Here is a 14,522-nt window from a genome sequence, read left to right on the forward strand (position 1 = left end):
TTTCATGTGTCTTGCACTGAGGAGAGGCTTCCGTCGGGCCACTCTGCCATAAAGCCCCGACTGGTGGATTGCTGCAGTGATGGTTGACTTACTACAACTTTCTCCCATCTCCCGACTGCATCTCTGGAGCTCAGCCACAGTGACCTTTGGGTTCTTCTTTACCTCTCTCACCAAGGCTCTTCTCCCCCGATAGCTCAGTTTGGCCGGACGGCCAGCTCTAGGAAGGGTTCTGGTCGTCCCAAACGTCTTCCATTTGAGGATTATGGAGGCCACTGTGCTCTTAGGAACCTTAAGTGCAGCAGAAATTTTTTTGTAACCTTGGCCAGATCTGTGCCTTGCCACAATTCTGTCTCTGAGCTCTTCAGGCAGTTCCTTTGACCTCATGATTCGCATTTGCTCTGACATGCACTGTGAGCTGTAAGGTCTTATATAGACAGGTGTGTGGCTTTCCTAATCAAGTCCAATCAGTATAAGCTGGACTCAAATGAAGGTGTAGAACCATCTCAAGGATGATCAGAAGAAATAGACAGCACCTGAGTTAAACATGAGTGTCACGGCAAAGGGTCTGAATACTTATGACCATGTGATATTTCAGTTTTTCTTTTTTAATAAATTTGCAACAATTTCTACATTTCTGTTTTTTTCTGTCAAGATGGGGTGCTGAGTGTACATTACTGAGAAATAAAATAAACTTTTTTGATTTTTGGAAAATGGCTGCAATGAAACAAAGAGTGAAAAATTTAAAGGGGTCTGAATACTTTCCGTACCCACTGTATGCTTTTATTATTCTGAAGTTAATGTAAGAAAGATATCTAAAACAAAGTGACTTTCCATTTATCTACGACCTGCCAAAACAGTTAACTTTAACAGTTACACTTTCACCTCAGCACTTCAAAAACGTTTGAAATGTTAGCTAACGTCAGCTCAGTAAAGGCTAGCTTCTGCTCTAAGTTACTAACGATATAGTGTCACAATGGTTTGTACTTCTTGCCTAAGGCTAACTCTTACTCATTAAATCCTCCTTAAAGTGCAGACATTAAGTTTTAATTCTGAGCAGACCTGTATTTTTTCGACGTTCCTGGCACAACCCATCACTTTCATACCGGACCGGACTAGCTCCTTAGCTATGGCCGCCCCAATCCCGACCGAGGCTCCGGTCACCAGAGCCACTCTGCCCTTCCAGCGGTCCATCACAACCGGTACACCTGTAACCTTATGGAAATTCTAAACCCTCACAACAATGAGAGCGATACTGGAATCGAGCCCTAGTTCCTACAGTCAGCTACTCGTGAACGCAGCACGGTGAAAGTGATTCACAGCGCCGTCAACTCTGCTTACGTCGAAAACGTCACTGTGCTGCATTCACGACAGCGAATTTCGAACAAGCTTGAGTGATCGAGGGCTAAACCACTCAGTTCTGTGTTAAACAGATTGTTGCAATGATGGAACCAAACATTGAGTTCACCATACACTAAAATACTATTCAGTGTCCATACTAAAACAAGCACTGTCTTTTTCTCTTAAACCTGCATAACAGATTTTTTGAGGCCAGCGGAACCAAGTTGTGAATACAACATTAACATATAATCACCTTTTAAAAACTGTTATTATGATGGTGCCTGGCCATTAAGGGTTTTGTGGGTCAGAGGAGAAGGATTTTAAATTATATGCTAGATTTTACAGGGAGCCAATGCAGTGAAGCCAATATGGGAGAAATATGATCGCTTTTCCTAGTTCTTCGACAGTACATTTGCAGCAGCATTCTGAATCAAGTGGAAAGTCTAAAAAGGTACTTATTTGGGGAACTTGATAATAAGGAATTGCAATAATCCTGCCTAGAGGTCACAAACACATAGACTAGTATCTTGCATCATTTAGAGATAGGATGTTCCTGATTTTTGCAATATAAAATAGCAGGCCTTGAAGTTTATTTTATGTGGGGTTTAAGGACATATCTCAAACAAAGATAACTTTGTGATTCTTTATGGTGGTGCTGGAAGCCAGGGCAATGGAATCTAGAGTAAAGCCTTGGACATACTTAATTATAATTATGTAACTACGCGTTCACATATGCAAGATGCCACACTATGCCACACTGTGCCACACCACGTGTATCCTGCGTTCCTTTGGAGCGTAGGTTGTGCATGTCTCCAGAAATGAACGCTACGTGTCTGCAAGATGCAATTCAGCACATGAACATGGGGGCAGTATGTCAATCTAATAGGCAGGTCAGCAGCAAACTCCTGTTCCACACAGACTTAAAAAAAAAGGAAATTTATGGCTGGATGTTTACAATAAAACTCCTGGAGCTAGTCCTCAATTACCAAGATCGTTAGGATGTCCCATTAAAATCATAACCTCCTCGAGGTTTCGCTATGTTTGGTTTGTTTACGTTGTGCAAATTCGCAGGTTGTCAAAGAAGATAATCCGGTGTCGTCGAGGGAGGATTTGGCCCTGATCTGCCCCCTAGTGGATTCACATTTAATCCTCCAGGTTCACGCAAAGAACGCAGACAAGTATGTGAACAATGCCGTTTGTGTCGCAGCCGCCGGTCTACACCTACGCATTGTTAAAAAGCAAGTATGTAGGGGGCTTTACGATATCTTTAGATAATGTGTTACGGAGGTGCAATAACTTCAGTTTTGTCTTGAGTTTAACCTCAGAAAATTACAAGGTACAAGGTACATTTGTCATTTTACAACACAGGGTTGTATAATGACATCAAGTGTTTCGTTCCTTTTATGCTACTCACTAGAGCTAGAGCAAACGTTTTATAGTAATGTGCAGTTTTAGGCAGGTGTGGAAAAAATGCTGTAAATAAAGAATGCTTTCAAAGATAGTCATGTTAATGGATTATTTTTTTTAGCAATTAACAAAATGCAAAGTGAGTAAAAACAGAAGAAAATATTTGATGTGACCACCCTTTGCCTTCACAGCAATTGTTCTAGGTACATTTTTGGCTCCGGTGTTGAGCACTAGCTGCCAATCCTAAGTATCCGAGGTCTATTTGGGAGGAAGTCCAATACACAGATGCAGAGGGCAATACTAAAGCCCAGAGTGCTAAGTTTGCCAATCAGTTTAATGGGGGAGGATGGTGTTGAATGCGGAGTTTAAAATCATTCTGATGTAGCGGTTGTTTTTCCTCAATGTGTGATGGCAGAGTGGAGGGCAGTGGAGGAGGCATCCTCTGTGGATCTGTTTGTTCTGAAAGCAAACTACTGAGGCACCAGACTGACTGGGATGTTGTTCTTTATGTGCTGGCTAACCAGTTCAGAATGGGAGTGAGTGCCACAGGGCGGTAGTCGTTCATACTACGCTGCAGACTTTTTAGGTACAGGGATGATGGTGGCTGTCTTAAAAGTAGATGGGAACCCTCTCCTCTGACAGTGATATGTCTGAAATGTCAGTAATAACATCAACTAGCTGAATGGTACATGTTTTAGTACACAGCCAGGGATGTTATCAGGCCCAGCTGATTTGCTCATTACTACGACTCTTCTCACATCTGCAGTGGATATCGACAGTAGCCTGTCCTCTGGAGGAGGAGTAGACTTTCCAGTTCTTTGATGAGGAATTTCATGGGAGCATAAAATGTGTTTAGCTCATCTGGTAAGGTGGCATCATGCTTTTGTAGCCTGTGATGTTTTTGATCGCATGCCACAAATCTGTGGTGATGTTGGTGTTGAGGTCTCTCTCCAATCTCTGCTGATGTCTCCACTTCGCCTTCTTGATGACAGCTTTCAGTTACGCTCTGGCGAGGTTTCTGATTGCAAGTCATCCAGGTTTTTATGTCCTTAATAAGGCATGCTTGAAGTTTCATCGGTTTCATCTGGTTGATCAATAATAATTGGGTATCATCGGCATAACAATGATAGTTTATGGAGTGTTTCTTAATAATATTGCCTAAAGGAGGTATTAGGTGAATAGAATAGACGGTCCGTGACCAACTTCGGCGTGCAGTGAGGACTCATTGTTAACATGTACAAACTGAGAGCGATTAATGTTAAATGTTCTCTATATTGGGATGTGATGGTCAATGGTATCAAATGCAGCACTAAGATCTAACAAGACCAGTACAGAGGCAAGTCTTTTTCAGATGTAATTAGAAGGTTAGTTGTAATTTGACCCATGATGATTATTGGCCAATACATCGATTTAGATTCCCTAGAGCCGTGCACTCTTGGATCTGTATGCAGAGTCCAGCATTAGACAGCCTAATCCAACAGAACTGTACCATCCCAGAACAAATACTAGCCTACTATGGAGTTTCTGGCAGCTGGCTGTTAGTAGTGGGAATTTGCCGACAAGTGTATGTTTAATAGGTTTATTATGATCAACAATATGTGTTTACCTTTCTAAATTCGCTGCATTTTATTTTGTTTTCGAACACGCTGCATCAACAAAATACGTGCTCATAAGCGCCTCGATTTTCTGTTGTTGGTGCTGCCAGACACCAGACACCATCTGGCCCACACGGTGTGTCACCATCCTGCCTGAAAATCTGTGCAGACCACCTGGCCCCATCTTCACACAGATCTTCAACAGATCACTGGAGCTGTGTGAAGTTCCCTCCTGCTTTAAACGCTCCACAATCATCCTGGTCCCCAATAAACCCTCCATCTCTGGATTAAATGATTACAGGCCTGTCGCCCTGAAATCTGTAGTCATGAAGTCCTTTGAAAGATTGATGCTGGCACACCTGAAAGACATTACAGGCCCCTTTGCTGGACCCCCTACAGTTTGCCTACAGGGCTAACAGGTCAGTGGATGATGCTGTCAACTTGGGACTGCATTACATCCTGTAATACCTCGACTATCCAGGGAGATATGCAAGGATCCTGTTTGTGAACAGCTCGGCGTTCAACACCATCATCCTGGACATCCTCAGCACCAAACTCACCCAGCTCACTGTGCCAGCCTCCACCTGTCAGTGGATCTCAAACTTCCTGACTGACAGGAGTCAGCAGGTGAGGCTGGGGAACATCACATCCATCACCCGGACTATTAGCACTGGCTCCCTTCAGGGGTGTGTGCTCTCCCCACTGCTCTTCTCCCTCTACACCAACGACTGCATCTCAGGAGACCCTTATGTCAAACTCCTGAAGTTTGCTGACGATACAACGGTCATCGGCCACATCAGCCTAATTATGGGAGGTTGATCAGCTGGCTGTCTGGTGCGGCCAGAACAACCTGGAGCTTAACACGCTCAAAACTGTGGAGATGATCATGGATATGACCCCACTCTGCCCCCCATCACCATTCTAAACAGCGAGTAACTCTTGTCTCTAATCAGCCACCTGTTTACTGGTTACCACTTATTATTTATTCATCATTCTCTATTTCAGTGCTGTTCATACGGTTCATATTGTTATATTGTCATATTGTATATACTGTATTCCAAATCCACCTATCTCAAGTACATAACACCTGCACATTATAACGTCTTTACCGATGAGGTGCTTTGCATGACCATTTATGGCTGAATGTGGGCATGTAGAGGGCTGGATATGAAGCTGATCCACGTGCGCACATTTCCAGACGGAGTATGATTTATAAAGGGAAGGTTACCTGCGCCTACACTTTTAGTATGGGTTCTACCGCACTGTTTTATAAATGAGGTCACTGGTCTTCTTAACCAGCTCCCCTGGCAGAACCAAGATTTTGTTTTTCTCAGAGCATGTTGGACCCTAACGTTACTTGCCATTGCCTGATTATTGTAGCTATTAACGTTAGCAAAGTCCTTCTCTGACGTCAGTCATGCATACCAGCAAACAACAGGTAACGTTAGCCTAGGCTAGTCTCTAATGCCTCTTAACCTGCTGCACTGTGCGCTGCTTTGCCGCTGTCAGACCGATTGCACTCCTTTACTGGTGACTTTTTGTGTGAGGCCAACTGGACAGAAATGTTCCAAAACTTAAATCTTGTTGAAGCCATCCAAAAAAAGTGATCTGGCTTTAAACTCTACCTGCAAACGTTAGGCCACGCCCCCTCTTTTACTTACAACTTAAAAAGCGGAATGCACGCATCCCTGCTGACACTCCCATTTTCCCGGGTTTCTTCCATACTTACAATCCTTCGGCGTCCTCCCGTTTTGTTGGCTCTCCTGGGAAACTCCCATGATTTGTACAGCCCTCAAACTTTATTATAATTGCCATACATTAATCCAGGTTTTGAACGTTAGTGACCAAAATTGCCAGATTGTGTAGGAAATACACTACATAAAATTAAAACAACCGGTCGCCGCAACCTGGCAACCCGATCCAATGGGCTTGGGCGCAGCTGCTCTATGCGCAAGAAGACGGGACAGCGTTTTGCATTAAAAAAATCCATGTACACCTGCACATTTAAGTAGTTTGAGTAAAAGGAGTCAGAGGAATTATAGCTAAAAATGTGGCACACCGAACAAGAGAGAGAGGGAAAGCGAGAAGCCATCGCTAGCTCCTAAGCTAAAGCGACCGTGTAAACATCTGTAGGATTTAGCAAGAGTCGTTAAACGAATCATAAAGCTGTGGGTGGTGAAGCAGAACTAATTAAGTTTAAATTAATAGCGGATAACTTGCAGCTGTACTAAAGAATCTTCACAAAATTAACTATATTAAGATAGAGCATGCACTGAGCAGGAACACGCTCCGGGGTCCGGAAATGAGACAACACGTTTATAAAAGAGGGGGCCATGCTAATCTTCTCTTTATCTACACGCTTACCACAGCACGCCTGGTCAAGAGTCCGCTCATTATCTTGTGAATATATCAGTCTTCAGGTATAAGTGTTGGCTATGTGTCAGTGGTAACAGAATTAAGACTCATAAAACCAATGCATGCGGCGTGGGAGGGATTGATTGATTGATTGATGGGTCTACCTGTCTTATAACTGGGTGTTTGAATTCTGTTTGTGGCATCATCTCCTGAAAAGTTCAGTGCAGGCAGATTGGGACTAGACTTACAATTTACAATGCTGCTTGCACCTGTGTTATTTTTGTTTGCGTCTTCCGTGAAGGTTGTCTCAGGGGCAGGTAAGAAAGAAACTTATTGATTAAAATTCTGTCAAATTAGACACACTTGAAAAATCTACACAGGCATCTTTTATTTTGCATGTGTGGTGTTTTGTTTGTCAGTAAGTTGCATGATATTGAATGTTATTTAACTAATGCCCAAACTATTTGGGAATTGTTTCTCACCCGTGGGCTTGTATTTCTTCTTGTTGTTGTTTATTTTCTGTTAAATTACTTATTTAAAACCTGTTCTTGTAGATTGGTGCTATCAGTCCCAAGTTACATGCAATGAAACCTGCAAAGGTAAACATCAAGACAAGTCACTGACATTAACAGTTTCATCAAAAATAAAAATATGTAGTAGTGCAGTAACTTTTTTTTTATTTATTTTTATTTTTTTGTCCTGTCCTCTTCACAGGTCCAGACCTATGGGGAGTGGTTTCAAAACAGTGCAGCGGCAGAGCTCAGTCTCCAGTTAACATTGTTACAGGGAGAGTGCTACCAGAAGAACGTCTCACTCCTTTTCACTTCATTGGCTATCAAGACACTTTTAATGGTCACCTCATAAACAACGGTCAAAGTGGTATGTGTTTGTGATTATTGCAGATTTATTTTGTAAAAAGACAATGTGCTTCAGATAGACTTAAGTCAAAATTATATATTATAACAGTTTTAAAATAATTTTGATGGTACACTGACTTGAATGGTGAATGGCATCTCTGTCACTGGCCCACACTCCCTGCCATTGAAATCCCAGCCAGGAAATGTTTGACAACAATGGAGTAATGTTTTACGGCACCAACACAACTCTTCAGTAAAGATGCGCTGATTGCAATTTTCCTGGCTGATTCTGATTTACAGAGTTTTGTTAAAGGTCTAACCTGCCAATTCCAATTTTTGGCTGATTCCGATTTTCTTGCTTTCCAAGAACTATGATGTACAACATGCACAAACATTTGTGCAACATCTCTTTATTGGAAAACTTTTACTTAATTAGGATCCCCATTTTCATTTCTGACAGGGGTCCATTCAACTGTATGTTCAAAATAAAACCCTGAATATTAAATAACTTTAACTACAAAACTGCAATATAACACGGCTGAGTGTTAACCACTGAATGACAATCTAACTATGCCGGGAGGGAATTTTTTTTTTTTTTTTTTCATTTGAAAGAATGCATTAGCCTATTTCTAGTAGGTTATATTTTTTTAACTCATTTTTTAAATTCTACCTAATTATCCACCTAACTTTAGAGTTTTAGTGTCGACTGAACTGGCTGTAATATTCTGGCCTCCAGTTGTAATCCACTGAAATAATGATCACATATGGTGTAAGATGTGGCAAAATGGCTATTGGCAAAGAAAAAAAATCTGCAGCCCTCATGTCCTCAGGTTTAATAAAAAAAAAAAAAAAAAAAAAAAAAAAACACTCCCAAAATATTAAATGCGCAAAAGCTGAGATACTTAAACATGAAGAGGCTGCAGAACATTAATGTTTTAAAATTTCAACTGCATAAAAATCCCCAAATCCTTTTTTCAGTCATTCAGGCAAACATCATCTGGTGATGGTGTTTGCCAAAATTCTTAAATTATGACTTGATTGTTTTTCTAGTTCAACTGGATTTGCCCTCCAGTATGAGGATCATGGGAGGAAATCTGGCTGTACCATACAAGGCATACCAACTTCACCTGCATTGGGGCCAAGATGCAGGGCCAGGGTCTGAACACACTATTGATGGAGAACAATTTCCAATGGAGGTAAGAAATATGGAGATGGAGGTGTCAGAATCTGGACTACATGTGATGTAGCCATTTGTGCACACTATTCAGATAAATTCTACAATGAATTATTTTATGCCATCCACAGATGCATATTGTCCACATAAAAGAAGAATATGTCTCTTTGTCCCAGGCTGTAAGAGACCGCACAGGCGTGGCTGTTCTTGGATTTTTCTTTCAGGTGATTTTATTTGTTCATTTGGCAATTTTAAAAAAAGTGGAGATCAGCTTAAAGTTGAAGCTAAAATATTAGTAAGATGAAAATGGGTATGGGGTAATATGAAAGGTCAAAAATGAAAAATCCTTTATTGGGAAATTAACAGTATGCACTGAATCTGAACAACTGGCAATTTGTTGTTCTGGACTAGCATTCATCTTATGAAAATGTAGTCACGGTTAAATAATTGCAAAGATGTCTCAAATTCTGGGTTTGATCCCAAAGTATTCACGCAATCAGGGATTTTCAATGAGATCTGATCAACTGGCATCAGAATTTTGCACATTTTAAAGTAAACACATACTACAGTGATCTCCATTTAGCTAATATTTAAAAACATAAACAAATAAATGGCCAAGAATTGCGCATTAAGGTACATCCAACTAGTTAAACAAATTTGGTAAAACTAACCAGAATGTGCAATTAGTTAACGAGTAACTATACAAAGGGCAGTTTTAATGTGGTGATAACTGAGATTAAATCATTTTTTGGAAATGGCATTGTCCGCAGCTTTGTAGATCAAAAGTAACGGAGCAATAAACCTTTTAACAAGGTTAGAGTTTAAAACTCTATTCTCTTCTATTGCGTAAAAAGGTACAAAAGGTTTAGAATTCGAAATATATAAATCCCTCCGTTAACTTTATGGTTCCAGTGCGTTTCAGAGAACTGCCTCTGTCATCAGGAAACACAATGCTTCAATCTACCATCTAGAGCCTTCTGTGCAATGTCATTTTCCAGGAACTGATTGAATGCCCTTTTAAATTTAAGCACCCTCATCTATTTGAATCAAAAAATCTAATGTCTGTTGTCCCAACTTTGACAAAAATGTGATTTCAGCTTGCTAAGTAACTTGAACATTTTATTCTTTCATTTCAGGAGTCAGAGTCTGCAAATAAGAAATTTGATCCCTTTATTAATGCTCTAAAATATACCATACAACCCAGTAAGTCATATCTGCTTGCAAAATAAGATAAGTGTGCTTCATTATCTTCCAGCCACACTGTGTAAGGTCCTAAAATGTGTTGATTGTTCCAGTGTTAAGATATGCTAGTAATGCGATAACACAATGTCATGAAAGACCTTTTCTTACACCACCAGTGAAGTATATCGATTAGAGCAGCATCACAATATTATTTTATATTACAATTTTATTGTTTAATGATATATTTCTTGCTAACTTTATTGTCTTTTTAATATTTTTAAAACCAGCAAACAGTACAACATTGAAGGGTGTGTCTCTGGAAATGTTAATTCCTCCTCAGAAGAATATGACCAAGTACTTTCGCTATGATGGCTCTCTCACTACACCTAGCTGTGCTGAAGTTGTTGTCTGGAGCCTGTTTGAGAACACCATTCCTCTCAGCAGGAAACAGGTAACTATTGTCATAATACTGCAAGGAGGTAGAATTTAGAAGGGATGGTAATAGGACATACCCCTACCAATTTCCAGCGACTACTGAATTGTCCCTAGCAATAACCTTGATCAAAACATTTAAATATAACCACTGTTGTCTATCTGTCTACTCAATGTGTTTCCTACACTTCGATTAAGAGCAGCGCACTTCTAGTTCATTCCCAAACAGGGTTCTGTGTCTGTCAGATAGTCTGAAGTGGATACTTCCGTATCAGCAGTGTAATAATGCCGACTAATACACAGCAGAGTATAGGGCAGGTAGATTTTAAAAAAATAAATAAGTATTATGACTTTATTCTCCTTATATCACAACTTTATTCTCAATATGTCAGAACACAGATATGTGGGATAGATTTTGAATGTGCACAAAGTTTTGAACATGAGCAGAAAACCTGATTAAATACAAAAGCTATTAAAGTTCTGGGTTTATAAATAATTGAAAATTAATTCATGTATCATTGACGTAAATAGGTGCCACATTTAAAGAGATTACTTCCTTAAATAAAAGACAGACAAATCATGCCTGCATGTGTGTTGACTCGGCAGGGATGGTATTTAATGAGAAATGTTGATCTACAGGACAATACATATCTGAAAGCAATACAGAATAGACCTAAGAGCATTATATTCTGTTATCTTAAATTGTCACCTAAATTTCGTTTTTCCACCTTTACATAAATTGGTACAAAATGTGTGTTGAGCACTAAATGTGTCCCATTATATGCTCAAACGAAACCTACACTGTTGTTGTACTGTATCATCTACCCAGAGGAGGAAAGGAATTACATTTACTTAAGTATCTACACTTAAGTATAACAGAGGCAGCAGTAGTACTTTATTCTTTTCCTCTGCTAACAAAAGTATCAGACAGCTATACTTTACGATGCAGATTCAGATTTCACATTTAAGGTGACAGAAACTGACTATATCCCAGACAGGTTTCTAAAATTCCATGTGTGTGTGGGTTGTTTTTTTTCCCCTTATGCATGACTCTGGGGAAAATTCCCCAAAATAGTTTTTCAGAGATGCAATAGATCCCTGTACTCTTTAACCATAACCCATTTGATGTGCTTTTGAATACTAAGGTAATATTTAATGTGATATTTATTCATTTCTATTCACTGAGCCTCCATTGAAAGTTGAGACCCACCTCCCACTTTGAAAACCTCTGCTCTGCGGGGTTGTAAATGTAGTAATATGGTCTATTGTTAATATAAAGATATTGAATAGGAAAGCTCATATGCAATATGAGCAGCCCACCCTTTTACCACTGCATCTACCTTGTGTATTTATCAGCTTTTCCATTTTATCATCCTGCAAAATCTTTTTCACCTGTCTGTTGGGATCTCATCTTTGTTATAGCTCGCCGCATTCTCCCAACTTCAGTTTGCAAATGGGACGCAGATGGTCAAAAGCTACAGACCAGTGCAGCCCTTGAATGGACGGCAGGTGTATTACTCAGGAGGCTATGTTGCTGTGCTTAGCAGTGGGTTACTCATGTCAGTGCTGGTATCCAGTGCATTGTCCCTGCACACTACAGGGTGAAAGCTCTGTTTAATTTACTAAACCTTTTAATGAAGAATTATTGCTGTCTATGTCCACTGATTGTTAAATACATGAAATATAATGTACTTGATATTTAAAAGTAATCTACTGTATGCACTGTTTGCAAGTTTCTGTGCAGGTTCAAAGAAAACCTCATGTATATTTTACAACTCCCCTCCATAGCTTGGAATTTTCTACAACAAACTGCACTGAAGATGAAAGTTACCATGTACGATGACCCAGAGTAATTTACAGACTAGGGTGCTAATAGTTGCTATTACACTCTTGTGTGATACTGAAGTGTTTCCTTCCTGTCCTGCAGATATAAGAACTCTGAACTTTCCCACAGTGCATACTGTATTGTCTCAGCTGTTTGAAAAATATTGTGCAATTAATAAAGTGTGTTTTATTCCTGCTTTGTAAAACTATTTTATTTCACCAGGGGCAGGGGGTTTGTGAGACAATAAATGTGGTATAAATTTGTACATGCTGTTTTTGTCTTTGTACTACTTGGTTTACTGTAATGTACTTGACACAGGTGTCAGAGCTCCTTCCGTTGGCTCCAATTGCACGGGGGGAAAAAAGCCAACTTGTATTCTTCAGCATAAATAACAATTATTGGTAATGTGCGTCTTGTATCCACTAAAGTGAGTTCTGCTAACTTCATTTATAAAAAAAAAAAAAAAAAAAAAAAAAAAGGTCTTTAGTAATGGGTAGCTTATTTGCATTCATCCAGTGCATTTGGGTTAAAATGTTCCAGAAATCCTTATTTTGATGGCTGTGTCTTCTTTTTTTCTTTTTTTTTTGGGGTCTCTCTGATCAAAATTAAAACCGTTCAAACCCTTAAGAAGATGAACTTCAGACACATCGGGTGCCCCCAATTTGCAAGGCACTTGATGTCATGGGGTGCTTTGTTTCTTGGTTTGTTGTGACTGCAGTACAGGAAAAGTAGTAATCAAGGATAAGCTTAAGGCTTAAAATAAATGGAATCTATGATTAGTTGAAAGCTAAGAATTTCTCATGATTACATCACATATTTGGGTTAATTTAAGTAAAATGTAACTATTCTGAGTTGGCTTGACTTGGAGTCCCTTTGATAGTATTTTCATTTTCTAATAAATTAAAATTCTATTGTCCACCTTTTCATATTTAGATATTTCACTTCTTCTCTGATCTTTATATTTGCCTCATTTCGCCTTTTCTTTTATTATTGATCAGTGTGATTTTAAATTGTTAAATGTAGATCCCAGGAAGACTAGCGACCTCTTTGTGAAAGCTAAAGGGGATCCAAATAAAGAACATTCACCTTTAAAATGACATCACTCCAGATTGTTATCTCCACTAACATCCACTGTGTGGCAGCACAGAGCAAATCTGAATGGCTGTTAGGATTCTGCTTGCATTCAACTCTGGGTAGCACATTTGCAAACTATATAACATACAGGATTTTTAAAAGGTGCATGAATATCCTTTTATCTTTGAGTCATGGGGAAGTTTTATTCCTCATTTGGTGACTTGCTAATGAACCCACAGCCATGATGTAATGAGAAAGTTAAGTTAGACTGAACAGAAACAGGAACCGTGGCTTTTAGTGTGTTGTGTTATTTTGATATATGCCTTTTCCAGCTGCTGTCCACAATTAGACCTGTTCAAACATGGTTCAGTCTAATACTCTGACATCTGACATGTTGTGATTGACTTAACAATTGCAATACCCATTCTAAAGAAAAGTTACATTCTCAGCCACTATTACACAGCACAAGTTTACTTCCCTCTCTGAGATCAATCACCATAGGTTAAGCATAATTCAATTTGTCCTAAGCACAATACTGGTGTCATTAGATGCTGCGCTTGTTTTTGGCACCCTGGTGCTATCTATATCACCCTAAGTACTCAAGGAGATCACTTTGGATATAATCCCAAATTGCACCGGAATAGATGTCTGAGGCAAACACATCCTCTAGCGCAACAGTGTTGAGATAATCTGCAGGATGCACAGTCATGTTTGCCTGCTGCAGAGTTACATTCTTTGTTTTCTTGGGACACATGTGGACTCAGTATTACAAACAATTACAACCTTTGTGTGTGTGTGTGTGTGTGTGTGTGTGTGTGTGTGTGTGTTTGTGTGTGTGGTTTGGCTTGCAGTATCTGATTCCTTGCAGCAGATTCAACTTTTTGTCAGTTGCTGCATTTGCAACCAGTGTTTTGTCTACTACACAACACATTACTGTCTGCTAGTCTTTTTTTTCTCAAGGACATCTTTTCTCGGTTTGTGTGCGCCACCCATCCCCCACTTCCTCTTATTTTGCTTGGTGTGACTCTGAGGTTTGGGTTGTCGTGACAACAGAGGACACAAGCCCGTCTCTTTTCTATTTGCGAAGTTTCTGTTGTTGCAAGCATATTGCACATTTGCTGCTGGGACAGGGAAGAGCCTTGCACCACCAACCACCACCTACGCATTGTCACAAACATGCAAGCGTGAATGAGTTCTCAGAAATAAAAACGAGATATGAATCTCTTCCTGTCATCTACACAGAAGATTTCGGACTTGCACTTGCTGTGTGTATATGACATATT

General features: G+C 39.7%; 2 protein-coding genes across 4 annotated transcripts in view; one reads left to right on the forward strand and one right to left on the reverse strand.

Moving 5' to 3' along the window:
• Positions 1-6,831, reverse strand: part of LOC123985739 (dehydrogenase/reductase SDR family member 11-like) — a 12,105-nt gene extending 5,274 nt beyond the window's left edge. The window contains exon 1 of one of the 2 annotated variants that reach the window (XM_046073577.1): positions 6,705-6,831. In XM_046073577.1, the coding sequence (XP_045929533.1) occupies positions 6,705-6,734 (30 nt within the window). In that variant the 5' untranslated portion in view covers positions 6,735-6,831. Of the gene's footprint in view, positions 1-1,059; positions 1,337-6,704 lie in introns of those variants that run through there. The other variant, XM_046073576.1, reaches the window with a different exon arrangement.
• ca4b (carbonic anhydrase IV b) lies at positions 6,122-12,430 on the forward strand. Of its 2 annotated transcripts, none has more exons than XM_046073575.1 (8): positions 6,122-7,012; positions 7,250-7,294; positions 7,410-7,574; positions 8,603-8,748; positions 8,903-8,950; positions 9,863-9,929; positions 10,196-10,359; positions 11,763-12,430. In XM_046073575.1, exons 1-8 carry the CDS (start codon positions 6,952-6,954, stop codon positions 11,943-11,945), a joined length of 879 nt encoding a protein of 292 aa, XP_045929531.1. In that variant the 5' UTR covers positions 6,122-6,951; the 3' UTR covers positions 11,946-12,430. The 2 variants fall into 2 exon arrangements, with proteins under 2 accessions (XP_045929531.1, XP_045929530.1); XM_046073574.1 differs by having other exon boundaries at positions 6,141-7,012; positions 8,858-8,950.
• Positions 12,431-14,522: the final 2,092 nt, after the last annotated feature.

The sequence above is a fragment of the Micropterus dolomieu genome, linkage group LG17, assembly GCF_021292245.1.
Source record: "Micropterus dolomieu isolate WLL.071019.BEF.003 ecotype Adirondacks linkage group LG17, ASM2129224v1, whole genome shotgun sequence".
Classification (NCBI taxonomy): domain Eukaryota; kingdom Metazoa; phylum Chordata; class Actinopteri; order Centrarchiformes; family Centrarchidae; genus Micropterus; species Micropterus dolomieu.

Coding starts and splice junctions, on each gene's coding strand:
- ca4b (XM_046073574.1), top strand. CDS start 6,952: ATGCTGCTTGCACCTGTGTTATTTTTGTTTGCGTCTTCCGTGAAGGTT. Junction 7,575..8,602: donor CATAAACAACGGTCAAAGTG/GTATGTGTTTGT, acceptor TTGTTTTTCTAG/TTCAACTGGATTTGCCCTCC. Junction 8,951..9,862: donor TTCTTGGATTTTTCTTTCAG/GTGATTTTATTT, acceptor CTTTCATTTCAG/GAGTCAGAGTCTGCAAATAA.